Source organism: Clupea harengus, unplaced genomic scaffold (genome assembly GCF_900700415.2).
Source record: "Clupea harengus unplaced genomic scaffold, Ch_v2.0.2, whole genome shotgun sequence".
Classification (NCBI taxonomy): Eukaryota; Metazoa; Chordata; class Actinopteri; order Clupeiformes; family Clupeidae; genus Clupea; species Clupea harengus.
This window is the reverse complement of record NW_024879663.1, coordinates 30931-58884: the sequence shown is the minus strand read 5'-3', so window position 1 is coordinate 58884 and position 27954 is coordinate 30931. Positions and strand designations below refer to the sequence as shown.

At 46.3% G+C, this 27954-nt stretch overlaps 1 protein-coding gene across 1 annotated transcript; it reads right to left on the bottom strand.

The window, feature by feature from the left end:
* Window positions 1-1226: 1226 nt before the first annotated feature.
* On the bottom strand, window positions 1227-27766 carry rnf216 (ring finger protein 216). The gene is made up of 17 exons (XM_042704425.1): window positions 27662-27766; window positions 26367-26534; window positions 25922-26067; window positions 24908-25609; window positions 23782-23858; window positions 23560-23659; window positions 23258-23419; window positions 22075-22189; window positions 21778-21911; window positions 21306-21356; window positions 19863-20000; window positions 19207-19355; window positions 18861-18939; window positions 7898-7995; window positions 5665-5887; window positions 2427-2493; window positions 1227-1831 (listed from the first exon to the last, which is right to left on the bottom strand). The coding sequence occupies exons 2-17, from the start codon at window positions 26431-26433 to the stop codon at window positions 1542-1544; spliced, it is 2598 nt and encodes an 865-aa protein (XP_042560359.1). The 5' UTR covers window positions 26434-26534; window positions 27662-27766; the 3' UTR covers window positions 1227-1541.
* Between the last annotated feature and the right edge of the window lie 188 nt (window positions 27767-27954).

Sequence of the window (27954 nt, the reverse complement as noted above, 5' to 3'; positions counted from 1 at the left end):
CAGTACATGGGAAATTCATCAGGAAAGCAGTGACACTATTGTGAGTCGGAATGCCATTCCACTCCATGAACAATGTAATCATTCTAAGCGGGTAACCTCATTTTGTGCATGCGTATAGTAGATACATAGGGACATTAACATTCGAATAGTTAAGCTGCAAACAGTTATCCAGCTATTTGATTATCTGTGCGCACCTCTAGTTCTCTAGTCTTGTGCACACCACTTTTCCATGATGTCAAATAGTAAAATCTTGAAATGCACCGATTCATTTCTGTGTTTGCTGGGTGGTCCTGTTAGCCAATGTTTTGCTTTATGTTTTGTTAGACCTCCACTGCACTGACAGAACAACACAAGGGTTTCTGGTAGGTTCTGAAGCTTCACAGCAATTGAACATCTCTCTTTCTCTCTCTCTCTCCCTCTCTCTGTCTCTCTCTCTCTCTCTGTCTGTCTGTCTGTCTATCTCTTGCTCTCTCTCGCTGTTTCTCTCTGTCTGTCTCTTGCTTACTGTCATGTGCCCTTGCTTGCTCTTCATCTTTCTTTTCGATTTCACCGTGTTTTGTCTCTCTTTTCTCGCTACATGCTACTCTGTGTCTGGCATTCTCTTCCAGGGTTTACTTTAGGCATTTCTGCTCTTCAACTAAAAACTCTTCCCCCAACCCCTACCCAGTTGTCAGAGCTCTCTAAAAGCACCCCTGTGAAAGAATCGCATGAATCAGCCTTTTTCTTTCTATGGCGCAATCTCTGTTGTTTATGGCTCTCTGAGCGATGATAGACACACCAGGCATGCAAACCAGACTACTCAAATGTCACCACAACAATCCCGAACCAGCCCTGAGATAGGAGAAAGAGACATTATAAAACACGGAAATTCCTTTTGTATGGTGAAAGCAATTTGCATTTGGGCACAATGCACAACTTTAACCTGGTATGTCTGAGGTAGTGACTGATCTAAATATGGCTTATTCATCCTCCGTGAGAAGCAGAGAGCACATCATTGTGTCTGTTGTCTCTCACCTGAGGCGCTTGTTCTGCCCCAGATAGAAAAAGCATCCAATTTCGTCCCTCTTCTTTGCGCACTGTGTTGGAAACAAGCCTTCTGGGCTATACGGTCTCCGTCACATCCCTGTTAGGATGTGTATCCAGACATTTCAGACACTCAACGGACAAACGTAACGCCAATCACGAGGCAATACAAACCTTTTGGATTCCCAATGAATTAAACAAAATCAGTTTGCCTCAAAGGTTTTATTTTTTTCTGAACAAAGTTATTCATTTTCTAACAGATCAACAGTTTGTGCTTCTTTCAAAAATATACTCGATGTAAAAAAAAAAAAAGAAAATAGCCCAACAGGCACTCGGCTTTGTCTCCCAGCCTCTGGTAACAGGCTTCTCAGTCCCTCGACAAAATTAGTAGAAAAAAACCAAGCCAAGCCCCCTTTGGCTTTAACGTGGAAAAAGCCAAAGGGGGCTTTAACGTAGAAAAAGCAAAGAGCTTATGGGTGGCAGCAGTGAGAACCCCCATGATGTCACCAGGAAGTGTTTCATAGAGGCCTGAAGAAGCGCTGATGGGGTCCATAGTGCATAGGCAGGTTGAAGTTGAGGTGCATGTTGCGGGGGATGTGTGGGGGCAGGTTGGCCATGGGGGGCACATACGGGGCCGGGATGGGAGGGTGGAAGATGACGCCGCGGTGGGGGGGGCCCGGCAGCATCACCTGGCGGACCAGCAGCGGGGGCTGTACCGGCTGGGGGAGAGGGTGGGGGGCCAGGGACGGCCGCGGCCGCTTCGCAGCGATGGGCTCTGGAGGGGGACCCACACGCTTCCCTGCAGAGTCTGAAGGGCAGAGATAAGGAACATGAGAGAGAGAGAGAGAGAGAGAGAGAGAAATGAGAGAAAACAAGAAAGAGAAGAAGAGGATGTATGTGAGAAAAGGACACAAAGCAAAGTGAGAAGTGCTTATATACATTTCATTTATCAAAGTTCTATTAACATTATCATGTGTCTGAACAACAGGCTAAGAAACAGAAGCTACAGTACAAGAGAACATAACAAGGAACTAGAGACTGATATTTCTGATATCATATTATGTCTGTTATCTAAATGGAAAAATGATCACACTTCAATGTATTAAAGTATGTACTTCTCCAGCTAGCTATGGGTCAAATTACATAATGTCTATTTGTCTGTTGGTCTGAAACACCTTAGAGCTAGAAACATGCAGTAACATTAAAGTTGTTGTATTGGTTCAGAGTGGTTAGTTTCAATAACTATTGGTCAAAGCACAGAACGTGATTGCAGCTGGTCAAACAGCCTTTGTGATATTTTCCCAGCGACTGTTCAAAGAGCAGATACAGACATAATGTGGTTCTGTCATGTCACCCTCTGCATTGACTGACAGCCTTTGCTGACAAGGTGAAGACTCCCTGACCTGAGTTTTTGTTGAGTTCGGCCTCGCCAGTCTTCTGGATCTCCTGAATGATCCGCTCGTCATCTTCCTGCAAAGGGCAAAAGAAAAAACAAAGAAAAACAGAGTGGTGGGTGAGCACAGAGAAAGATGTATAATAACAAAGAAAAACAAAATGGCTGCTACCCGTCTCATTCGTAGTAAGTAAGGGTCTACTGGGGAGGAGCACAGCTGTGTGATGGTGCCAGGGTTGGACTGAGACAGACTGCTCATCTGAGGGACACTTCATCAGGCAAACACAAAGTGCCTCCTATCACACCACCGCCATCATGTGACCATTCCCCTGTTGTTCACTTACAGAGACAGTAAGCAAAGCTGAGTGCCAGGTGATTAGCCTGTGCTGTGGGTGTGATGATAATTGCTCCTCTGCTGTGCCGGTGGGACTGAGACGGGGCCAAAGCCCTGATGAACACGGCCTACCGAGCAAAATTAACCACCCCACAACAGTGCCTTACAGTTAGAGTGCCTTATGGGCCCTACTGCTGACCTTGTTGTTGTTGTTTACTAAACAACAATGCTGTTGTTTGCCTCAATCAACACCTCGACGTGCAAAATCTGCGTGTCTTCCTTCATCACGTTTGACCCAAGGATGGACTGTGCGAGTGTGTCGAGGCAGAAACTTAAGACGGACTAAGAGCAGGCAGGAGTTTACATCATCAGGCCTGGACATGGCCTATTGTCCGCATCATCAGGCCTGGACAAGGCCTAGTGTCCACATCATCAGGCCTGGACATGGCCTAGTGTCCACATCAGCTGACTCATCCTCCAAATGGCAGACATACATAACCAGCTGAGTCACCATTCAGCTTACTGAGGGGCTTATTTCCAATGACACACGATTGAATGCAAGAGCGATGACCTTAACAAGAGCAAGACACAAGCCTTGTTAGCGTTATGCTAACTGCTAATAATATTACACATGAAGACTAGAAACAAGAAGCTCGAGGGCAGCAAGGTTGTGTTAACTGCTTAAAATCCTACACTAATCACTGGTGAGAGATCTAAATTAAAAACAGCTTCTCTGCTGAACTTGTCCTGCTGTGCAGTTTGCTGTAAGACATATCTGCGGACTGCAATCGCCCACCACAACCCCGAGGGTCATCTCAATGAGAATGCCACAGACAGCACATGAGCTTTTCTCTTTACATCACCACCCAAATCCTTCTCTGATCTGCAGCAAGGGACTGGGCTTTTAATCTTAAACCCATCAGGCTGAGATCCTCATGAAGCATTAGATAAACCGCATCAGATATACAAAGGATATTAACTAGCTTTCATGAATATATATATATACACATTCTTACAGGTTTCTCTGACATAGACAGGTTTCTTTTGAGCCTGACTTGTGCAGCTATTAATAGAACACTATTGGGATGAACGTGATTGGCTATTGTGACAATACAAGCTCGTCTAGGGACGATTAAATCATGGTGATGGTTAAGTAACACACAAAACCCAAAGCGATTTTCGGGCAAGGTATAAAAACAATTAATGGCAACATATTTTGGCAGCTGGCACTCCCACCAGATGTACCAATTAGGGTTAACAACAACCAAATTGCTTCCCAGGTAAACCCAGGAGGGCAACACAGTAACAGGGGGTTACATAACCTAAGTAGGTCTTTGAAAGCTAGGAGGAGCTGTTTGGAAAGCAAAGCTGTCCTGAGCTATAACCAGCGGCGTTGAGCCCACTCGAGCCTGGTAACCCGAGAGCCAGGCCGCACAGGGGAATCACACAGAGTAAGACACTTATCAAACACTCCTATCTTATCACTTTTACACCAACAAGGAACGGGTTCTTTGAACCTTGGTGCCATCTAGCGAACCAGCCCGTGTTTCCACCAGGTTCGAGCGGAACCACTGTAATCAAGGATGCGTCGTCAACGGAGGGCGTAGTAGTAGCAAGATGGCGGAATCGCATTGACTACTTGCCAGCCCTTGCTTGCATCTTGCTTCCTCTCCAAACTGTAGAATGACACGCCCACTGATCGCACTTGAAAAAAAAAAACAGCTATCCTTTTGTTCCAACTGGGAACCAACTTTTCTGGTTCTGAACCGAAACCTTTATGTTTGGTTCAACGGATCAAAATCTGGTCTGCAAACCAAAACCCAAACCATTCCCTGTTCAGGTGAGGGGCGAGAGAGAGAGATAGATGGGGAGAATGTGGTAGGGATTCAGGTGAGGGGTGGGAGGGAGAGGGAGAGAGAGAGAGAAAGAGAGAGACAGAAAGATGGGGAGAATGTAGTAGGGATTCAGGTGAGGGATGGGAGGGGGAGAGAGAGAGACAGAGAGAGAGAGATGGGGAGAATGTACTAGAAAGTACTACTAAAGTGAGTCACGTTGCCAAACAGATACACAGTGAGAGCCCAGGTCTCCATCTGTTCAACTTTCAACACTCATTATATGGGAGTCTGCTTTCCTATTTGATGGGCACATCATGGCAAAGAGGCAGTTTTGTTGACCTGTACATACAATTCACACAACTGATGTAAGAGTATGTACAGTACCAGTCAAAAGTTTGGACACACCAGTTTTTTCTTTACTTTTATTATTTTCTACATTGTAGATTAATACTGAAGACATTTAAACTACGAAATAACACATATGGAATGATGTACTAAACAAAAAAAGTGTTATCTACCATTTAGAAAATAATAAAAGTAAAGAAAAAACTTCTCAAATACTGAGAAGGTGTGTCCAAACTTTTGACTGGTACTGTATGTTTCAACCAACCCATGTCAGTAGACCACCCGATATATGGTTGAGTTTCAGGATCTATGAAGACTGTGTGTGTGTGTGTGTGTGTGTGTGTGTGTGTGTGTGTGTGTGTGTGTGTGTGTGTGTGCTCCTCCTCTGGGCTCCATCCAAAGGGAATCCATCTTGCAAAGCCCACACGTGAAAGTCTTTCTTTGTTTGAGCATGTTTGTATATAAGCATACAGGATTACAGGCTAGCGTTTGGTGGACTGACAAACCGATCAAGTATGTGTGTGTTCTTCGGGTGGGGGACTGAGGGAAATGTGCGTACTCTTTTAAGTGCATTTGTCTCTGTACAAATGTGTGTGTGTGTGTGTGTGTGTGTGTGTGTGTGTGTGTGTGTGTGTGTGTGTGTAATTCTGGTGTTGGTTTGTGTATTTATTTTGAGTGTGTTTTCCTATGTATACGTGCGTTAGTGTGTGTAGTTCTGGTGCTGGTGGGCTCACCGTGGGGTCCGACCAGAGGGAGCACTTCTTGCAGTTCCTGCAGGGGGCACCGGGCGAGCGGGCGTGCTGGCAGAAGTGGTTGTAGCCGTTGATGGGCTGGCGGCAGAGGTAGCACATGAAGGCACCGCAGCGGCACGACATGCGGTTGCAGCCTTCCGCCTTCACCAGGCCAGTCCCGCACTTGTGGCACTTCCGGATGCGTGCCGCCGTCATCTTCTCCTCGCTGCGTTTCATCACACACACACACACACACACACACACACACACACACACACACACACACACACACACACACACACACACACACACACACACACGAAAATTACAGTGGTGAAAATTGAGACCTCACAATTCAATATTACAATGATATTTAGTTGCCATGTATTGTCATTCTTCTGAATGACTTTGATTCTGTAAATATACAGATTAGAAATATATTTTCCCAACAAGTTTATTTTTTACAGAGCCCTTTCAGACATCAGAAGTTATTTTGGATAAGATCAACTGGGGGATAAAAAGCATCTGCACATACCTAGATATTAATGCATTTTTAAGCTTTTGGTGAATTTAAGAATGAATCAAGAATCCTGATTTGTAACTGAATCGACCTTTTCATTCACCCCTAATTGCAATGCACACCATAATGATGTCATCATGGGACAAGCCATTTTGCTGTCCATGATACAGAGAAGGAGAATCTCCTGCAGAGTAATATATAGTGCTGAGAATTACTACCTGTGCCGTAATGTTTTTTTTCTGTTTACAAATTAAATGAAAGTAAGAAATTAAAGTGCATTGGGTCTTAAAGATAAATCAATAGTTCTGCGCCATCACAAACCCTTATTTTGGCGTTCCAAAGAGACTGAGGAAAAGAGTGTCTTAATGGGTCATGCATTGATGGGAGAGTGCCAATTAAAGTGCCCAACTATTCGGTGGGAAGTGGGTCTAGACCACCAAAACTGATTCATCACAGGTGGCACTGTGGCGGCACTGTGGCGGCACTGTGGTGGTTGTTGTGGCTATGGAAAGCTTGTCTGTTAAGAGACACAAGCAATTGATGGAGAATGGATTAGCAACAAAGGGAGCAGTGATGTTGACAAAACGTTAGAACATTGACTATAACATACATGATAAGGTGCGGTCGTGTAGAATATTGACTATAACATACATGATAAGGTGCGGTCGTGTAGAATATTGACTATAACATACATGATAAGGTGCGGTCGTGTCAAAGTCAAAGGAAGCACGTGATTTAGTTGCGGCAAGACAGGCAACACTAAAATGTTTTACTCTTATTTAAACATTTTTAAATTGATATTTCAGCAGCATTTCCTATGAATATTTCATCAATTTAATTTGTCTGACAGGTCATATTTGTCAAGTCTACCAGGCCTGAATGCAACTTCTAAATTGAAATGTCTTTTTTCACAAAATGAATATACCATTTTTAAATGATTTGCTAATGCTATTTACATGGCATTATAGGCATTTAGAAAGCACTAGACAGGTTATGGTACTATTCGTACATTAGCTATAATTACACGCTCAACTATAAAATTTGAGCTGAAAAAAGAAAAGCTCAGTTTGTTCCTGTTTATTCTGATTCACTAGGGACAGGTGTGTAAATATCCAATCTGTTTTTGCACTGTTATGACAACAGTCTGGGATTCCGGCCTTTATAAAGGAAGAGGGAAGTTCACTAAAGGTGTCAAGAGAATCAAAAGGAACAACAGGACGTGAGGTCTCCATGGCCTCTGCATTCAAAATGGAGGGAGAGGAAAGAAAGGCAACAGGCTCACTTCCTGTTCAGACCAGGAACTGGAGGAACACTGTGCCCATCGGAAAAATAAACAAAATCCGTTGCGTTGCATTAACCAAATTCTGTGCAAATTTTCTCATGATAAATAATGCAGTTATTTTTATCAGAACGTTGGTTCGCACGAACAATCTCCGATGGGGAATACAACAGAAAGGCAGCTCAGCGATATTAATGAACTTGGTATGAAGCAGACATGAGTGTGTGAGATTTTCCAGGGGATTTCAGAGGGGTGTGCATGTGTGTGAGTGTGTGTGTTGTAGAGGGGTGGTGGTGGTTTCTGCTGCCTCCAGGGCGAGAGTGGCTGACGCAGCAAATGCGATGGTAATGAGGCTAATGAACTCCCCTGTGGCCCATTACAGCTGTAAAGGACCCCAAATATTAGGCTGGCTAAATTATTTAGAGACAGGCACTCACAAAGCCACCCGCAGCCGGATCTCGTCTCTCTCCACCACCTGCTCGCAGGTCTTCCCCACGTGGTCCTTCCACACCACCTGGCACTTCCTGCAGCTCTCCTGAGGAAGGATACACACACACACACACACATTAAACACACATATAAAACACACATATAAAACACATCCACACCTGCATTCCTGTCCACATCTGTGAACAAAACAACTAGACAGTCAGTAGTGGTATTATAACTATCAAAGTTACACACACACCCCTATATAACTTTGTACACCCGTGAACAAAAAAACAGTAGACAGACTGTAGTGGTATTACAGCTATGGAAGTCACACACATAAACACACACAAAAGTAAGGAAGTAGACTGGGTTCCCTTTATTGTTTATTTATTACCCAGCATCCCTCAGTGGCAGATGTAGTGATCGTGTTGCCTGTATGGACCATCTGGGATTAATAATATCGGCCATTAAGGCTTAGAGCCAAGCCCACACCCTGTAGGCTAAAAGCACAGCACTCATAACTACAGCCCACTAGACAGCTGCAGAGAGGACAAAAGAGTCTGAGAGCGCTGGGTGGATCTGACCCTGCTGTCTGCTCAACCTGCAGTCATCAGCAATGATGTGACCACACCTGAAGCAAGCAGCGGCCATTTCAGACAAAGGATGATGAGGCGTTTCTGACAGAGCCAGTCGGTGCCTGAAATAACCTTCAGGGTTTCCACTGGAGTCGTGTATATTTATATAGAGAGAGCAGACATATACTATTAAGATGAAACAGGCATTTAGAAAGGGGAAAGGCTGATAATAAACAATAAAACACAATTCATGAATCTGACTGCAGCTGCTGCGTGCTGAAAGCAAAGAAGAGCACTCCTTCACCAGGAGCCACTGCCGGCACTGCACCCCCTCCCAGCACGGTTGCCTAGAAACAGCATTTTCATCTGCTCCATTTTAGTTATGCCAGCCCACGATGCTTTGCGTTTCAGCTGACTGCAGAGGACATCTGTCCCCGACACCCTGCTTGGCACAGGGCCTCTCTCTCTCACTCTCTCTCCATCTCTCTCTCCCACTCGCTCTCCCTGCCTCCTCCATCATGGTGGGAAGTGAAGCAAGTAAAAATAGGCACGCTTCTACGCCTCCTCGTTTCACAGCGTGGCGAGCTGAGGGGCACAGAGTGTCTGAGGGGCGATCCGGGTTTGGGGTGAAGGCAGCCCACCCTCTTCTTCTTCTTCTTCCTCAGCCGAAGGCAGCCCACCCTCTTCTTCTTCCTCAGCCGAAGGCAGCCCACCCTCTTCTTCTTCCTCAGCCCTCATTTCATCCCCTCTTCTGCGCTGCTAAACTGGAGAGAGACACGGAGGAGGGCCAGTTCAAGGAAGCCAAAAATATTCATGGCACAAAACAGTACTTCCAGACTAGCAGAGAGCAAGTCAATGAGTAAGTACTGATGGAGGGTTTAGCATGTGAGGCAGAGAATGGAGGTGCTTTGTGTGCGAGCAGCTGCAACGTCATGCTGCTCTTAGTTCACTCAGACCCCCCAGCCTTAACATGCTAACTCAAAAACCCTGGAGATGATCTCTCTCTCTTTCTCCCTCACTCACTCACATAGTTTGACCCAATTTACACAGAAACCCAGGAGACCACAGACACGCACAGACAAACACGTTGACCACCTTTTACTGAGAAACCAGGGAGGTGTCAACCACACACACATATATATATGCACAGCAACTTACTAAGAAACCAAGGAGATGATCCACACACACACACACACACACACACACACACACACACACACACACACACACACACACACACACACACACACACACACACACACACACACACACACACACACAACACACACACACACACACACACACACACACACACACACACACACACACACACACACACACACACACACTCTATCCACAGTCAAGAAGCTCTGCAATCCCAGAGCAGGGAGTTGCCTGGTAACAGGCCCCCGCTAAAAACTGCTAGCGTTAATATTTAATCAGTGGGATGAATATTTATGAGGCTGACATATGACAAGCGTTGTGCTGATGGGGCAGCATGAAGTCAGAAAGCCCACTTCAGACAATTAACACACCAGCAGCTCCTGGGGGGGTCATCGCCGTCCAGGAAATTAACCTGTAACTTTAGAACCATCCCTCTTACTCTCCCCTCTCAGACCTGCAAATGCTGTATGCCACTGGCCTGGACTAGCTTCAAGCTAAGCATGCTAATTCTGCCAAACAAGCACGAGACTGCCCAAAGAGCCAAAATGGCAGCCTTTAAAGCTGATAACAGCATCATTTGTGATGGTGATCACTTGTAAAACACTCAGCGATGAATGCAGCGTGCTCGCAAGACGAGACAATAGCCTCAGCAGTAGCTCAGGGCAGATGGGAGGAGCAGGGAACAGATCAGAACAAGTGGTGCAATGACAGGATGGTGAACTATCGCCCCCTAGTGGGCCTGCAGAGACCTGCAGGAGGGTAGGGCACCAGTGCACACACCCACTCACTCTTACACAAAGATAAAGCATAAGGAGGATCAAACACACTGCAGTAATATTGACACTGTGTGTGTTTCTAGGCATGTGAGAGGCAAACAGGGCCCCATTCTTTACTCATACCCAGACTTGTTTGTGATTATGCACCGATCAGCGCACTTCTGCCAAAAGCAGGAACACAGATTGAGATACTTCCTTTTAAGTCATATGACAAAAGAGGTGCAGATAAACCACAGTCCAACCCACTTCTCTCAAATGTAACACAGTGCTCTCTGTAATGATAATGGCATACTCTATAATCTATCAAACATATACATTAGGCTACATGATAGCCACTGGGTACACTGTATGTTCACTGGGAGGCTAATTTAAGGACAACGAGCTTGAGTTAGCATGTTTGTGGAGGGTGAAAAGAAGAGGTTGACACCACGAAGGACAAAGGAAGCCAACATGCCACAAATCTATATGCTGACAGAACATGTCTAGCAGACAGCAGCAAGTCATGCACACAAACACACACACACGCGCACGCGCGCACGCACGCACGCACGCACGCACGCACGCACGCACGCACGCACACACACAAACACACAGAAAATGTAGCACCTTCCCTTATATAGAAAAGCTAAAATACACCCCTGGTAAAACTTCCTGGACATTACACTGAAAGAGCGTCAGGGGTGTGGCCCATGCAGACTGCCACAGTACTTGCGCAATACTTCCCTTTCTTCATGGTTGTCTGAGCTCTCCTCAGTTAGAGTTCGATGCCTTTGTGCACACATTTTCATATTTTCCAGTGACATTTCAACTTCCCCATAGCACACCTACACTGTGTGGGCTTACTGCAGTCCACTAAGGTAATGAGGAGTGCCCAGAGTTACAGCATTTATTCACCCAAAGACTCAAAGTCCCACAAGCCCCAGCAAAATGCTCTGTGGTATAGCTTTATGTGGCAAGAAACACACACATACCTTTATTCAAAAACGTAGCCTCGTTTCAACAACCTTGCTTGCAAACAAGCTTACTTAAAGCAATTTAAGGGGCGAAAGGGCAAACAGAATTTAGAAAGTTCCTCTTCTAGCGAAACTGAGTGTCTGAGGGGCTGAGCAAGTGGAAAGTTTGAGCGGGTGGTAATTTTCCGAGGGCTTTTAGAGGAAGAGAGGACTGAGTAAGTGAGTGGACTCGGGGAGTCGTGAATCACCCGACCTCGGCCGGCCTCCCACAGGAAGTGTGCCGCAGCTGGCACTCTCGCACACCTTCCCCGACGCGCCGTGCGACGCGTTTAGAAACGCAGCTCTCTGCGAGAAGCCTGGAGGCAGGAACCCCACTGACCACAGAGGAAATAACTCACAGTGTGCTTGTGCTTTTGTGTGTGTGTGTGTGTGTGTGTGTGTGTGTGTGTGTGTGTGTGTGTGTGTGTGTGTGTGTGTTTGCGTGTTTGTGTGTCATTCACCAAGGTAATCGGCCCATATTTGGCAACTTGTAAAGGTTGCAATGCAGTGTGGTAGGCGCACCAGAGATTAAAAACAAGTTTCTGGGCAGAGAAGAGAGTGAGAGAGAGAGAGAGAGAGAGACAGACAGATAAAAAAAAAAGAAAGAAAGAAAGAGAGAACAACCGCCGTTCACCCATGTCCTCCTCTACAAAGGACTGTTATTTCCGTCTAACATTCATGTCAGCAAAACAGATGTGCCTACACCTCCTCTTTGCCTTGGAAAAAATTAGATCTCAGACTGCCGAGTAGGAGACATTGCAGTTACACACACATCTGACACACGTTTCAATACGCCTGTAAATCCACACATGACTTCAAAAATAATTCTCACACTACTCCAAGAAGAAAACTAAAAATAAATAAAACCGAACCCAACAATCTGCCCCCTTGTCCGTGTTCAGCTGCTGCATGTGTAACACATGTGGGCCTGTGTGGCGGCCCTCTACCCTGCTCTCCTCTCCCCTCCACCCTCCTCCACTCCACTTCACTTCACTTCCCCCCCTCCTCCACCCTGCTCTCCTCTCCTCTCCTCCACTCACACACCCCCCCCCCCCCGCCCCCCTAGCCTGAGACGGAGCCCGGAGCCTGAGCGCGGGAAGCTGCAACAGGCCTTATAAGGGAGAAGGAGAACAGAGCGGCGCGTCTGATTGGGGGGCTGCTCCGCTCCTGCTCTGTGCTCTGTGCTCTGCTGCTCGGCCTGTGCTCAGCGCAGCAGTGGAGGAACGCTGGGCCTGAAGCAGCCTCCGAGGAGACAGGGCCGGACACACCCACCGGCAGGCTCAGGCAAAAACACACATAGGCAAGCACAAAACACAGACTTACACACACACACACACACACACACACACACACACACACACACACACACACACATGTACGCACACACACAGACACACAGACATGTATACACACCCACACACAGACACGTACACACTCAGACATGTACACACACACACACACACACGTATATGGCCTTTAATACTCAATATATAACTAGCTCTAGACGTGCATAAACTGGTAGGCTAAATTATCCAGCACAAAGACTTGTGCACTCCGTAAGAATACAGTGAGAGATGCAGGGGAGAGCCAGCTGTAACCACACCCAAAAGCACACAACACATGCAATCCTTACGCAGTTAAGACTGGAACAAAACAAGACAAAAGGAAGACATTAAATTATTAAACCTACTAGTTCCACTGGATTTTTCCCACTGCACAGTACAACATGGAGCCTGATCTGGGCATGTGTAAACCAGTCCACTACACAGCATGAAAACCAACACAATCCCTCACTAATAACAGTACAAAGACTGCAGAAACACTTTCCTCCAGGTTTCCTCCATGAGGCTCAGATAAATTAGCATTGCCTTGAGCATTTGCATTGCCTCGATGGCTATCAGAACTTGTCTTGGCAAGACTGCTTATGCAAACACAGTAAAAAAAAAGTCTGAGTTTAGGGGAAAAGGCATGCAAAAGCATGTTGGGACACAGTGGTCCCTAAAACCAGGCACTGACAGCGAATGAAAAACAATGAGAGGCCCTGGTCGAGCGCCCCAAAAAACAACCCTCTAACAACCCTGGCATGTGAGTGTGCAGAAACACCGGCCTCCGTGCCCTCCATCAATATGGACCAGGACCGCACAAACATGGAGACGAGAGAATGTGCAGATAACACAACAGAGAGGCGACGCCAGAGGAAAAAAGGAAGGGGGGGGGGGGGGCGGGGGGACGGGGGGGAATAAAGTTGGCGCTGGCTGCCACATGTGAAAGTCATTGACCTAAATGAGAACCATGCTTGCACACTCGATCGCCCTGCATAAAAATGGCACTCTTTGAAATGTGCATACTTCAGAAAAATACAGAGCGAAGGGGAGGGAGGAAGGGGAAGAAAACAAAAACTGGGTCAAACATGAACTCTACCACATTTCAAATCTGCAGGAACTGGGTCCAGCCAATGGCGGGGTAGAGACAGCGCAGAGGGGGGCGGGGTTTCTCGGGGCTGTAATGCGGAAAAAGTGTGTCAGTTATATAACTCTCATTCATGCCCACCAGAAGGAAAGAGAGGGGGGTGGGGGTGGACTAGGAAAGGGAGAGAGAGAGAGAGAGAGAGAGAGAGAAGGGGGATCAGGTTACCCCTTTGAAACAACGCCTCTTGTGTTTGTCTAAGGAATGGGCGCCGGGAGGGATGACCCTCGTCCTTGATGACGAGACTAAAACGGCAGGAAAAGACCCACAGCCCCTAAATGCTGTACCCCCCCACCCCGCCCACGCCTCCCCCAGAAAACACATGGAACACTATTACTGCACAGAGACTGAACCATCAGTGCCGAGTGCTTTCTTCCTCATTGTTTAACTTGTTCTTACCATTTCCCTTTTCCGATAGTGTTGCCCACCCCACTCCAATGCTACAGAGGACACAGAAGTCATGCTTGTTGTTTTCTAAAAAGCTTTTTCTAACAGTCATCAGTGCTATATCAACAGTTACAGTAATCATATGCATGCAAACTTAGGATAGCCTGTTTGTTTTAGCTTGTACCCAATATAAATGGATTATAATACAACACATTGTTAGCACAAGCTCTTGGATAGCATCAGGAAGTTTCACTGCAGGGCATTCCGTTGTTAACATTTGGATTTGCCTAACCACATCATAATTTATAATTTACTCATATTACTTCAACACCACTGACAGGACGGGTCATTCCATCTTATGGGGGGCAATCTGCAGAATCACTGCCTTGGTATCAACCTTCTCGCTCATGGCGCACACACACACACACACACACACAGGGTCAGCATAGGGTAGTGGGCTGGCACAGCTGGGGCTCTGACTGACGAGATTCAGTGTGGCAAAGAAGATCTCACCAAACCAGAGGTGGCCCTCCGACCCCTGGGCCTCCGCAGCGGTGCGTGGAGCAGCGTGGCTATTTGTGGATGCCACGCCGGTGCCCGCTGGCTCCCGTACTCAAACCCCCTGCCTTAATGTGTGAAAGCAGTGGGCGGAGAGGAGAGGAGGAGAGGAGAGTTCCTTTCAACAGACATTTCCTCTTGACCCTCACGAGCAACGAGGGAAGATGAGAGGAGGAGGAAGAGCAGAGAGGGGGGATTTAGGGAGTGAGGGATGGAGGGGCTCTAGGCCAGGGAGGGAAAGAGGGAGGGAGGCGGCGTGTAATCAACAGCAGCTGTGCAGAGGGGCGGGCCTGCAGAGGGGGGCAACATGGAGCACTGCTGCTCCCTAGTGGAGGAGCAGAGTCACTGACCGATCTGTCTCTGGTCAGATACGTTCTACTGCATCTGAGAATGAGAGGGGCTGTAACCTGCTTCCTCTACCCACCTGCTCCAGCTCGCTCTCCAGAGCTCAGATACTCACATTTCACTGTTTTACTTGGCAGCAAACTCACTGCATGGTACATTTACACTTGGGCTAGATGGGCTTCAAACATAATGCACAGAGCAGTGTCAGTAGATCTGGTAATGATTAGTACTATCTATACTCTAAGGTTGTAGTTCGCAACTTCTTTATAGAGATGAAGAATTTGTTAGGTTTCACTGATGCTGGTAATGGCAGGACTGCTCAGAGAGAAATCAAGCACAGCAGAACACTATTACACTCTTGCATTCTAAAATGGAGAACCAGATCCAGATTTTCTGTGTGGATTTCTGATCAATGTGCTTCAGAAATCAGATTTGTGCCGGTCCCATTTTTATTTTCAAACTACACAAACTACAAACAACGGTGAGAAACCCACGAGTGTCCCCGCTGACGTGCACATATATACCGTGCTTGTCTATCCCTCACGGTCTCGTCCCCACAACATGCTGGTTATCATCCCTGAGCAGGAGGACCATGGCGCTTCGCTAACACCAGGAGGGAAACTAATCAAGCCCAGGCCATTGCACCACTCTGTGTCAGCCGCTCAGATCTGGCTGCTTTTCCATTGCAGCGCGGTTTCATCAGGACCACCCGGCTACTGATTTCCATAGCGCTCTGGAGCTGTGTGATCAGCAGAGTCTACTTACTCATCACATTAGAGCCTCAGGATGCCAAGGGAGCGGGAGAGAGAGAGAGGGATAGGGTGAGAGAGAGAGAGAGAGAGAGAGAGAGAGAGAGAGAGAGAGAGAGAGAGAGAGAGAGAGAGAGAGAAGCTTTTCAGCCCAGGGAGATATGGAGGTTTGCAAAAATGTGTGTCAGCTTCACCACACATGAAGAGATCAAGTGGGAGACAGAAAGAGTGAATAAGAACAGGAGAGAAAGAGGGAGAGAGAGAGAGAGAGAGAGAGAGAGAGAGAGAGAGAGAGAGAGAGAGGTCAGAATGGGAGGCAAGACACTTGACGAAAGGAGTGAGAGAAAGAGAGCCCATGTAAGACAGAATAAGACAGACAGAGTACTAGTAACACAGAGAGTAAGAAGAGGGTGAGTACATCTTTCTCACCAGAGCCCCTCTTCTCCACCTCTCTTTTCTGATCAGTCTCTCTTTCTCTCCTCCCCTCAATCTCTCTCTCCCCGTCCCTTTCTCGCTCCCCCACTGACAGAAACACACAGCGTAGGCCCTGTCCTCCTCCAAACAAAGCCTCCTCTGTTCCAAATCAATTCAATTAAATTAAAGGGAAACTTCCCAGCTGGGCCCAAATGCTCAAACCCCCCGCTCTTATTAAAATGTCTGAGCAAGGAGGAGAGAAGAGAGGAGAGGAGAAGAGAGAGAAGAGAGAGGATAGAGAGGAGAGGAGGAGAGAGAAGAGAGAGAGCAGAGTAGAGGATGAAAGACAGCAGAGGAGAGAGAGCAGAGGTGAGAAGAGAGAGAGAGAGGAGAGAGAAAAGGAGAGAGAGCAGAGAGGAAGAGGGGGGGGGGTGTTCTAAAAACAGAGAGGAGAGGAAAGGGGAGCCCTGTCCACAGCAGACGGACTTGTCCTCGTGTTGACATCCATAGCGTGCCGAGCATGCAGCATAAAGCTGATTCAGCCTGACAGAACTGTAGGCACCACTGTTCCCTAATTGTGCACTAAGCCAGGGGGAAAAATAGGCCTCAAATGAATCGATGGGCTCCGAAATAGGAGCCTTTTTCCTCCTCTTTGTCCTACAACAGAATCGCACAGCAGCAGGGGGTGGACTGAAACTCGGAAGAGCGGCTCGCTAATGTGATTTGGTTAAATTTTTTCTGGGCCTAATTGATACAAAAAAACCTGCTCAAATGAGCAGACTGACTGCAGACTGTGGAGAGGAATGGGAGCCGAGGCAGAAACAGCAGCCACCGCAGCACCAGAAGCAGCAGCGTTCACCCAGTCTGTCCTTGGCATGATAATTAGACACCAGTCCCCCTCTGTCACACCTGGCAGCACTGCTTCAGGTATGTGTGTGTGTGTGTGTGTGTGTGTGTGTGTGTGTGTGTGTGTGTGTGTGTGTGTGTGTGTGTGTGTGTGTGTGTGTGTGTGTATTTGTGAGTCTTTTACTTCCCTTGATAAAAACCTCACAAAACCTTCAGTTACAGATGGCTGACACTGTAACACATGATGCCACATGGCCCCAAAGCGCTCAGAGCCCTTCACATTTGACCCTTCACCTTTGACTGGCGTCCTCACTTCTAGCACTTAATTTAGCAAGCAGCATGGCGACACACACACACACACACACACACACACACACACACACAGACACACAGACACACAGACACACAGACAAGGACACTTGGTGTTTGTGTTCTCACTTCTGCATTCCCCTAGCCTGTGCTCTGCCCGCCTACTGCCATCCAGTTGAGTTTTCGCAGGCGTGAATGTTTTATTTGTCTGTGCCATCCCAGCATCCCATGACCCTATGGGGTAATAAAAAGTGGCAGATATTTCCAGTCAGCCTGACCTCCCACTCGCCTGAATCAAACTCCTATCAAAAGCACTTAGGCCTTAAAACAGCCCCCATTATGGTAATACCTGGCAAGCCTGAGGCAATTTCAGGCTGATCCTCACAGCATGGGGATGTGGGAGGACTGACCTTGATTAAAGTCGGGGGAGGAAATCGGTCCTTGTCGCTCAGCTGCCCCACCCCCACCCTCCAGCTCTGAATGTAATAAATAAGATAAGGCTCCTGATTCAGGGCTTTGCTGGAAGAGATAGTGCCTGACAGACGGCAGTGTTGGGAGAGGAGGCCAGCCACCCACTGCATTCCTGCCTGATTAGGCTCTCCTGGGGCAGGGAGGGGTGGGGAGTCTGGGGCAGTCTGGGGCAGTATGAAACCCAAAGCATACTCAGTCATTCAGTTAAATATGAACAGACACCCTCTCTCTCACACACACACACACACACACACACACACACACACACTCATAAACACAGACACTCACAAAAGCACATTCCTGAGACAATATCACAGCAACACCCTTTGGGGTGAAGTTCTGGTTCCCCTCAGTAACACCACATTCCTGATGCCATCATAATGCAAGGCATTTCTTCCACTGGTAACCTACTGCTGTGAGCACACTAGTGAGATGGGGAAGAGAAAAACCAACGGAAGCGAAGCACAACGGAAGGACCCCTGATAATGGAAAACCATCTCTTCACCATTTCAGTTACAAACTCCAAAAACTTGGAGAAAGAAATCCACCTTAAAACCTGACGAGACTCACAACCTCAAGGCTAACCTCCTCAACTGTTCGCCTTGCCTCTGGCCAGACGTGTTGCACAAAGTCTAGACTTGACGGCGAATGTCCCTGACTTCTCTCCAACCATCAGACTAAACACAAACTACTATCGGCAAGGCTCAAGGGCCATCATCACTGTTTTCTGTCCTCTTTCTGTTTTTTTAATGGGTGAGACTCGCTGTCGTTGATCAGCCTTTTCCTCCGGTATTACAGTCTCACTGTACCATCTAGTGGACACTGGAAGATTTGCAACTCAGGTTTTGGCCTGGTGCCAGGAGCTTGATCATGCTTTAACTCCCACTATGCACATGGGCAGCTGGGTCGTGCTCACCTTTCTGCAGCGGGGGTTTGGGCAGCTGAAGAGCGAGACGGCCTTGTCCAGGAGAGCCGGGAAGCTACAGGAAGGACACCTGCAGAGGATAGGGACCAATTCAAATCGATGGCCACAATAACTTCAGTGTGTGTGTCGTCTAAGAATAGTTTGGATACATTATGACACATTTAAATACACCTCTAAAAAAATGTAATACAACTTCTCATAGATACAGAAACTTCCAGAATACTCAACTCAGTCCAGCTGGATGAAAAGAAAGCTGGGTAGACAAATGTTGCCACAAGTGTGTGCAACAATCTAATATACACAAGGATGCTACAGGAGGAGAGAGCAGTTCACGTACCTGACCAGCTCGTCTCCGCAAGTCGCGGCCACTGCCTCCTCAGCCTGCCGCTCGTAGTACTTGAGCAGAACGTTCTCCGGTAGAACTTTCTCTAGCTCACTTCCAGCGAATGAACACGTGCAACTCCCGTCCATACAGCTGAGCTCCGACTGAAAGGGAGAGAGACAGAGAGACAGAGACAGACAGACGCACACACTCGTTCACTTGTTCATTCATCCATAACACAAAGCATAGACCAAAGCACAGACTGACTCCGAACAGTTAGTGGAAACTGGTTATGGTAACGGCATTTTTTGGTGCCTCATCATCACAAAATAAGGAATTATCTTACAACCACACAACTGACAATATATACATGGAAATATTGGTGGAATTTACTTTGTTTTCCTCTTAAGAAGGCCAGTTGAAAAGTTCCAACTACTAGTACTACTGTAAACAACAAAGCACCTCAGCAGTATGATAGTTTTACACAGAGGTCAGGTATGAGCATCATCTGTGGCATACGGAGAGAGACTATGAAGCCATGGAGCCGTTGTTTATCAGATTTAGTTCCGTCTGGCCTACATGAAGGACACTGCACACCCTACTAAACTGCAACCCTGAACAGCCCCCCCCCCCCCCCCCCAATCCCCAATCCATGCACAAACAGGACTTACCCTCCCTGAGCCGAACACTGCCTCCTGGGCATACTTGACCAGGCACTCTTTGCAGAAGAGATGGCCGTCCGTGCACTGCGTCATCTCCTCGAAGGCAAACTCCCCGCAGCAGCAGCCGCACTCGATCAGCTGCCCGTCCTGCACGCGCACACAATCAAAAGGACAACAATCTCAACACGCGGAACGCTCTGCATCCAACAGCAGATGTTATCTTATCTGTAACGGCCAAATGACCGCTACGGCTATGTGACCGCCAGACTCACGTGACCACGTGATTGGATGATTTGAAGACGGTGTGGTACCGGAGACAACAATTCAAAATGGCGCTAGAAACCTCCTGAGCATCACAGGGTCCACACTCACCCGTGAGAGTTATGGGGTCACTGGTTCCAGAAATATAGCCAAACCATCAACAACATAATCAAGCAGAGAGAAGATGCATAATACACTCCTTCAGAACTGTTACAAATGATGTTACTCTGTTAAATTATGCTGTTCTCTTGCACTTGGTTATGCTGCCTTATGGTTTGAAATGGGCTGACAAGCTAGTAGTTGTGATCATTTGACTGTTTGTGTTTAGGGAGTCTGTGAACACACATATCTACTGACTCCTCAGATTGAGTGGGAAATACTCAAAATACTTAAGCCTATTCATACTCCCTCAGTCTTTTAAAGCCATTCCTACATGGGCCTTCTATTATAATAACGGATAATGGTTCTTTTAAATGAGTCGCTGGGTATTCAAAAGTTCTTCTGTGGATTAATTTGGCCCCCCTTGCCTAATAGCACCAGGGACTGGCTATTCATTACATGACTAAACCATTTTAGCCCTTTTCTCTGTGGACACTGAAAGTATTAGCATGAGCGGGCAAGACACAGAGATGTCACTCTTTCACTCTTTGCACTTGCACTGAACCAGTTGTCTTCATTTATTTCTGTAAAGGTGCTCAGTATTAGAGAGGAAAGACTTGCATTGAGCTTGACTTATAAAAAATTATATTCATTTTAATCCACTCAAAGCCGTAGTGCCACACACGACACGCTGTTCTGACTGAACTTTCTACATCTAAAGCCAGTGGTGTGGACCATGAGAAGAAATCCATCTAGGTGGCACAGATATTACAGCTGGATGAGGACAACTCTACGACAGGGGCAGTCTAGAACTGCTTGGATCAGCAAACGTCTGCGCCAATTAAGCTTTCCATGCCGCCCGTCCAACGCTCAGAAGAAGTTAAACTGCCTGAACCTGAGGTTTGGAAGGCTGAGGATACATTAGTCAACGTTTCTCACTTCATCAGCATACTGCACATGTGTGTGTGGGGGCCACTAATGAAAGCAAAGGTTCCAAGGTCTGTAATCTTAGAGGCAAGAACCGAAGACAAGCGATTGGATTCACTTTGTCTGACGCCTCAGGACATCCATCTGGGTTCAGAGACCACATACCTTTATGTACTGCTCTTCATTGACTTGCAAAGCCAGTAAGAAGTCTTCATGCTGAGAGAGAGAGAAAGAGAGAGAGAGAACGAACAATGACTCGTCTTGGATGAGTGTCCAGACAGTAAATAAAACATAACTTCTTGTGCAACATGTTTTCTATTTTCCTGAGGACAAATACCAGACATTCTCAAAAACTACTTGGAGGTGGTTCAGGACAAATCCATCTCGTCTTGACATACAAGGCATTAACGGTCCGCAGCGCGATAAATCAACATAATGAGTTACAGACACCGCATAAGTATAGGGAGCCGCTTCATAAACAATGAAAACAAACCTTCTTTTTGTGGTTGTTTTTACTTGTATTTAGCGCTGTCCACTTGTGATCCGATTGCCCAAGCCACATGTTTTAAACCAAGTGTAAACGCAGCCAAAGAGGCGCTAACGGGCTAATCATTTTATGTCCCACCAGGCGCCTCACCTCAGCCATCTCCTTGGCTTTCTGCTGGTAGGCCTCCAGCTCTTTAGTCAGAGAGGGGTCCAGACTCCCTGGCTGGCTCCAGCTTTTACGCTTCTTCTCCAGAAAGTACATGTGCCTCTCCAGCTTCAAGGAACCTGAGAACACATGGGTAACAGCCAGGGGGGGGTTGTCACTTTTACGTCTCACCCGTTTCTAACAAACACCAAATGTGTCAAAGCCATTTGGGAAGCACAGAATGATGCCAGGACTACTGGTTTGAAGTGTTATCGGATGAGGAGAAAGGCAGTATGCGGTCACCCTGCTCAAACTTGAAATCCATGAAGAGACGCTCGTTCGTTTCTCTCCGCCTCTTTCTTGCCTGTGCGAGGTCTGTGGAATTTTCCTGCCATTTCTTAAGGGCATCAAATAAGGCCTTGAAAGGAAAGTACAAGCTTTGTAAGATACACTTCAACAAACGCTTTAACAGGTACACTTTTAAACCACTTACTTTAGAAATTACATGCTTCCTTCCAACAATTTGATTTCTCAAGGCCAAATGTTATTCACTAAAGCAATTCACCCACACAAGTCCTACAGTAAGCACTCTTGGTCTATTCTCACCTCACTTGAATTAACTCATCACTATCACAGTAAACAACTACAATGGCCCACAAATACAACAGGTTTTAAAAGCTACCTCAAAGACCATATACGTTCCATGCTACGTGTAAGTGAATAAGGTCAGGCAAGGGGACACAAACAGCCTTGCCAGACACACCCTACATTTATCAGTGACAGAGCAGTGAGGCCCAAGTCATGCAGCTTAACTGGTAGAGCATATCTTGGGCTATGGCTTGAACTACACAAAATAAACTTTAAAATGTAAGCTGCAAAAGGTACTGTTCTTTTGCGATTTTGAAAGACTTATGATACACTGAGCACAGAAGTTATTGCCTAGTATTTATTGTGAAATATTTTTCCATAAAGTCAACTATGAAAGCAATAGTTTGTTATTGTAATAGTCTTCCAGTGGGGTGCAATGCGTTTTCAATATACTGAATAATAAGCACCAAGATTTCTGCATGCCATTAGGGATGTAATGTGTGAGATATGTGAATGTGTGATAACTGTTCTTAAAGTATATCAATATAATAATCAAACAATACCACAGACACAGGCACAAGGGGATGGAATCGGGTGGCTGTACTAGCTGATCATTTTGGAAATGATTTTCTAAAATATGATGACTTTCATCTGTAGAGTTAAACTGAGCCCTTAATACACACTGGTCAAGTCCCAATGCAGCAGTACATTTGGCAGCATCAACAAAGAAGCTGCTCTGTGTGTTATTACTGTGTGTGGATTAAGAGTACCACTGCATCCAGCATGGGCCACAGGCCTATGTCCACGTGGAGGATTAGGCAACCCTGATATGCTGTATCTCTGAGCTGGTGTGAGTAAAGAACCCAGTCAATGACTGAATGTAAACATGGCTGAGTACCTTGCGGGTGATTGCATAGTGTCCTTTGAGGGAGTTCAGGGTCCACCTGATGTCCTGGCAGCTGAGCATTCGGAAGTCCCTCATCAGCATGTCTGAGGCCTGCATCACGATCGTAGGGCTGACTTGCGTCAGCTTGGAGAAGACAAAGTAGTTCTCACTTTCCTGTAAAACGAAACCACAAAAATCCTACTGAAACCAACACTCACAGCATCGACCATGTGCTGCTCCAACAACATCAACTAGTACCAACGGTGATGAAAGGTCACCAAAAAAAAAAGGGACCAAAATCTTGTGTCACAAACCTGTGTTTCTTCACTTGGTTCCAAAAGACTACTTGAGTGGGCCAGGACAGCATTTTCTTTCCTAGGGTAAATGGGGTTTTCCAACAACAGATTGCATATGCTACAGAAAGTGGGAAGACACATGACAAGGTGAAAGGTCAGCTGTGTTTTTCCATTCGCTGAATGAAAGGGAAGCTTTTTTTTATGGAAGCTAGTTTAGGGAACTGAAGTTCTTATGCTTACGTATTTGAATCTTTCACTTCGTTCCTTGCGATCAAGTCAGTTAAATAGGTTTCCTCCACATCGGGGAAAAGGTCCACCTGTGTGCACAAACATACAAAGAGGAAGCTGAGGTACAGATGGAAGCCAACAAAAGCGATGGCAGTCATGAAGCAACCAAAGTAATGACAATAACTTCCTTGTGAAACAAGACAAACAATTAAACTGACAACCAACTCAATGATGGCACCAGGGCTGGGCAGTGGTTAAAGGGGAAATCCTCAATTCTGGCAAAAGGGGGATGATATTTAAGCTCAATAGACCATCAAATAACGCCCCCTCTCTTCAACGCAGCTGAGGTAATATGTTGATTGGCTGGAATAGTGTGCAGCTCAGGTCGAGCCACATTGTTTGTCTCTCATTTACAGCCAAGACTGCGCACGAACACCAGTTTTTTTAGTGCGTACACTGAATGGGCAGCTAGAGGAACGTGAGGAGAATTTTGCTGAATCGGACAGAAAGTTAATGGGTTATAATATTGTTGGCCATATTGTTTGTGATGTCGTGCTGTGAAGGCTTAAGTTACATTTCCGCAGGGTGCTCCGACCCAAACCAGAGAAGTCCATAGTGCACAGCCTGAATGGCTAGTGGGAATGGCAGGTGTGTTTATATGTTCTTCACATGAACATAATCAATCAAAATGAATTTGAAGATGATACCAAAAGTATTTGCTCATTAAGAAAACAACTCAAAAAGTGGCAAATTGTTGCATAGTGTTGCTTTAACAAAACTTTTACTGATATATAATGTGCAACCTCTTACTGAACCAGATTCATTTATCACAATAACTCAGATTCAGACCAGTCGGGTTGTGATCGTTTTTTATGTTAAATTATGACAAACAGATAGAAAGTAGAACTTCCAACCTCAAATTAATAAATAATGTTGAGTGTTGAGGTCCGCTTAGCAGATAATGATATTTGCCACGAATGTTTATTGTCCCCAAGGTATTTTTTTAAGTGGTATTTTAAAATTTATTTTGAAAAAGATCATGGAGTCATTGTCACTGAGGTAAATCTGTGACACCCAGCCCTAGTTCTGACTGTGTGACAAGTGCATCACTGCATTTCACTCTTTCACTTCAACTCACCACCTCCTTTACTAGGTTCTGTACGGTGGCCATATGCGTCTGCAATCGCTCCACCGGACCTTCCCTGGGTGCAGAGGGCCCGGGCCGCTCATCGTCCATCTGTGCTGGAGGCTCTACGGGCCGGGCAGGGTTGACCTCAATTCTCTCCGGCCTTTGTGCGATGATCACCACTGGGTTCAACGGCACGTGTATATTCCATGGTGCTACAGCAGCTACAGCTTCTACGGCAGCTGTTGTTGCTGTCACAGGTCTTTCCTGAGGGAGGGCAATGGGTGCAACTGCAGTGACAGCCTCAGTCCTACTATGCCCGCCACCAAGCACAGTCCCATACACTCCCTCAAAAGGAGGCCTTAGCACAGGTTGAACTACAGGTTGAACTACAATCGGGGTGGCCTGGTGGGCAAACAGACCAGCAGGTGCAGGTGCAGGAGCTACGTACTGGGTCTGAGAGTTCTTAGTAGGCAAAGGAGGTCTAGGGAAGGCTTTAATGTCTCTAGATGTAGAGGGTACAGCATTGTGGTCCACATTCAAGACATGTATGGCTTTGTTTCCTGATGTGGGGTGCGTCGTCTGCGGGGGAGCGTTTGAGGCTTGAGGTGTTTCCACGGGGATACGGGTCGATGCGAAGGATGTACCCTGTGAGGGCTCCCCACCCCATTTGGCAGCAGGTCGTATCAGCTGCTTCGCAAGCGGTACGGGAGGCTGTGAAGAGTACAGTGTACAGTACAGTCAGTCAGACCAGCAAGATACAACAACTGCCCTCACAATCTAACGCCATCAGGCCATTTGAAGTGTAAAAGCTTCATCAGAACTATTACTGGTACGGGGGAGTTTTCAAGGAGTAATAACAGCCTACCGGCTTCCTTTTGAGTTACAGATCCAACAACAAAACAAAAGCTTTACTAGATAGTTTCAATAAATCAAGGCCGTAATCACTGAAAGTGGGAAGTCATTAGAACATTCCTGGCCTGGAAATTGATGCTACGAAGTAAGATCTCAGTATAACCTGGTTACCTCGAAGATGCTAACTTCATCGTCTTCTTCATCATTGACCAGAACTGGAATCCGAGGTGCTACGGCGACTGGTTCATCATCCGAGTCATCAGATATTGTAATGGCCAAGTCTGTTGTAGCATGCAATCTTTTTCTTGCTCTGTTACCTGTGGAACATTTAGCAGAGAAACCCCATGGATATCCACACAACAAGTGACAGTATGAGCAATACTATGAACTGAAAACCACAGAGACAACATTTACGCTCTAATTTTTTCATTTTTTCATTGAGCAGATGCTTTTATCCAAAGCGACTTACAGTACAGATATACATTTTCATCAGTGTGTGGGTTCTGAGTATCGGATCCATTATCTTGGTGTTGTTAGGAGTTAGGACCATGTTCTATGAACAAGACCAAGGTTCAAACCTAAAGTTCTAACTGCTTCACATTTAACAACTACATACCTTGACTCCGATGTGTGTTGAAACTGGCCAGGTGAATGACGTCATCGTCACTCATTCCATCAGCCATGGCCACAAAGATTGACTCCCTGAGTCCTCCACTGTTTTGACCACACCGGCACAAGCATGCACACACACACTGTGTCCAGGCATCAAATGGACATAATGAACCTGGAAAAACCCATACATCACAATCAATATACAACTAAACAACTCAGAAGCAACATTTTCAAAAGCTCAGTAACAGTGACTATGTGTCAATGAAGCCTCGAATGCTCAGCTGACACATCACCAACTGTTTTACAGTCTATTACATCTACTACACAAAACTGAACTGGTTCAGATTCAACCACATAACATCACATGATGGTACACGAGGGTAGTGAAGGGGCAAGACACAATGACAGCTCAAACAAGACCTCGTAGACAGGTCAGAGGGGAATGGCCTACCTACCGTTGAATGACTTGCAGACACAGAACTTTTAGATCAACAAAATTTCGCACGCAGGCCACAAGACCTTTCAGCAGACGAAGGACTACATGATGTTAATTCACTACTGCGCACTCTACACTTGAGAAAGTATATTGATGTTTATTCCTAGCTAGCTGGCATGAACGTCCAACCTACCCACAGGGAAAACCAGCTAGGTAACGTTAGGCTAGACAGCATCAACACTGGGAAACCCCTTCTTACAGCTAACATCGATAACGTTAGCTAACGCTAACTATAACGATAAGTAACGTTCATTTACAACTGTGTCTTAGAACGTGTTAACACAACTACACCACAACTGCACAAACCAGTATTGACTAATTGCAAAAGCTGTCATCATCCGTTGACATATATTCAAAGAGTTTGTTATCAGCATAAACATGGTTACTTTGCAGAGGGTTCCAGTCAATGTGCGTCCTCTTGTTGTTACCTGCCCTAGATCTATGACGTTAAGTAAGCAGCATTCAGTGAGTGTAAGGTGCCCTCTGCTCACCTGTGTCCAACCGTTGAGTCTCTACTGCACCAGCAGGCAGATACCTGGCTAGCTGGATATTAGGGAAAGCTTTACTTACATGCTAGCTAAAGCAGGTAGCTAGCCGGCTAGTAAACATTTACGTTAGCTAGCTTGCTGATGAGGGAGTGCAAACACGTAACATTAGCTAATCGATAGCTTTATGAGGATTACAAGAGGTCCCATAACCGCTCAAAGGAACTTCAACAAGCAATCATTTTTGCCTTACGCATGCACAATCGGAAGTGGTAAGCGGCGACACATAGTCAAATAATTACTTATGTGATTTCTTACCTCCGAAACAGAATATCCAGCTGTTAGCTAGCCAGCTAGCTACTCCAACATTTCTTGTTCTACCACTCGCCGGATATCGAAACAAATAGCCAAAACAAGCCTTGCGTCCTACATCATACGCACGGAGGACTTGGGGGATGTAGTTTTTTGTCGCTAGATGCAAGCAACTGTGCTGATGTCTGTTTCCAAATATAACTGTAGATGTCACTGTTTCTCTCTCTGCACTAACTTGCACTGTTTTATTGATTTTGGTGCAAAAAGTGGACATTCCTCTAGAGCTGTCTCACAACTAT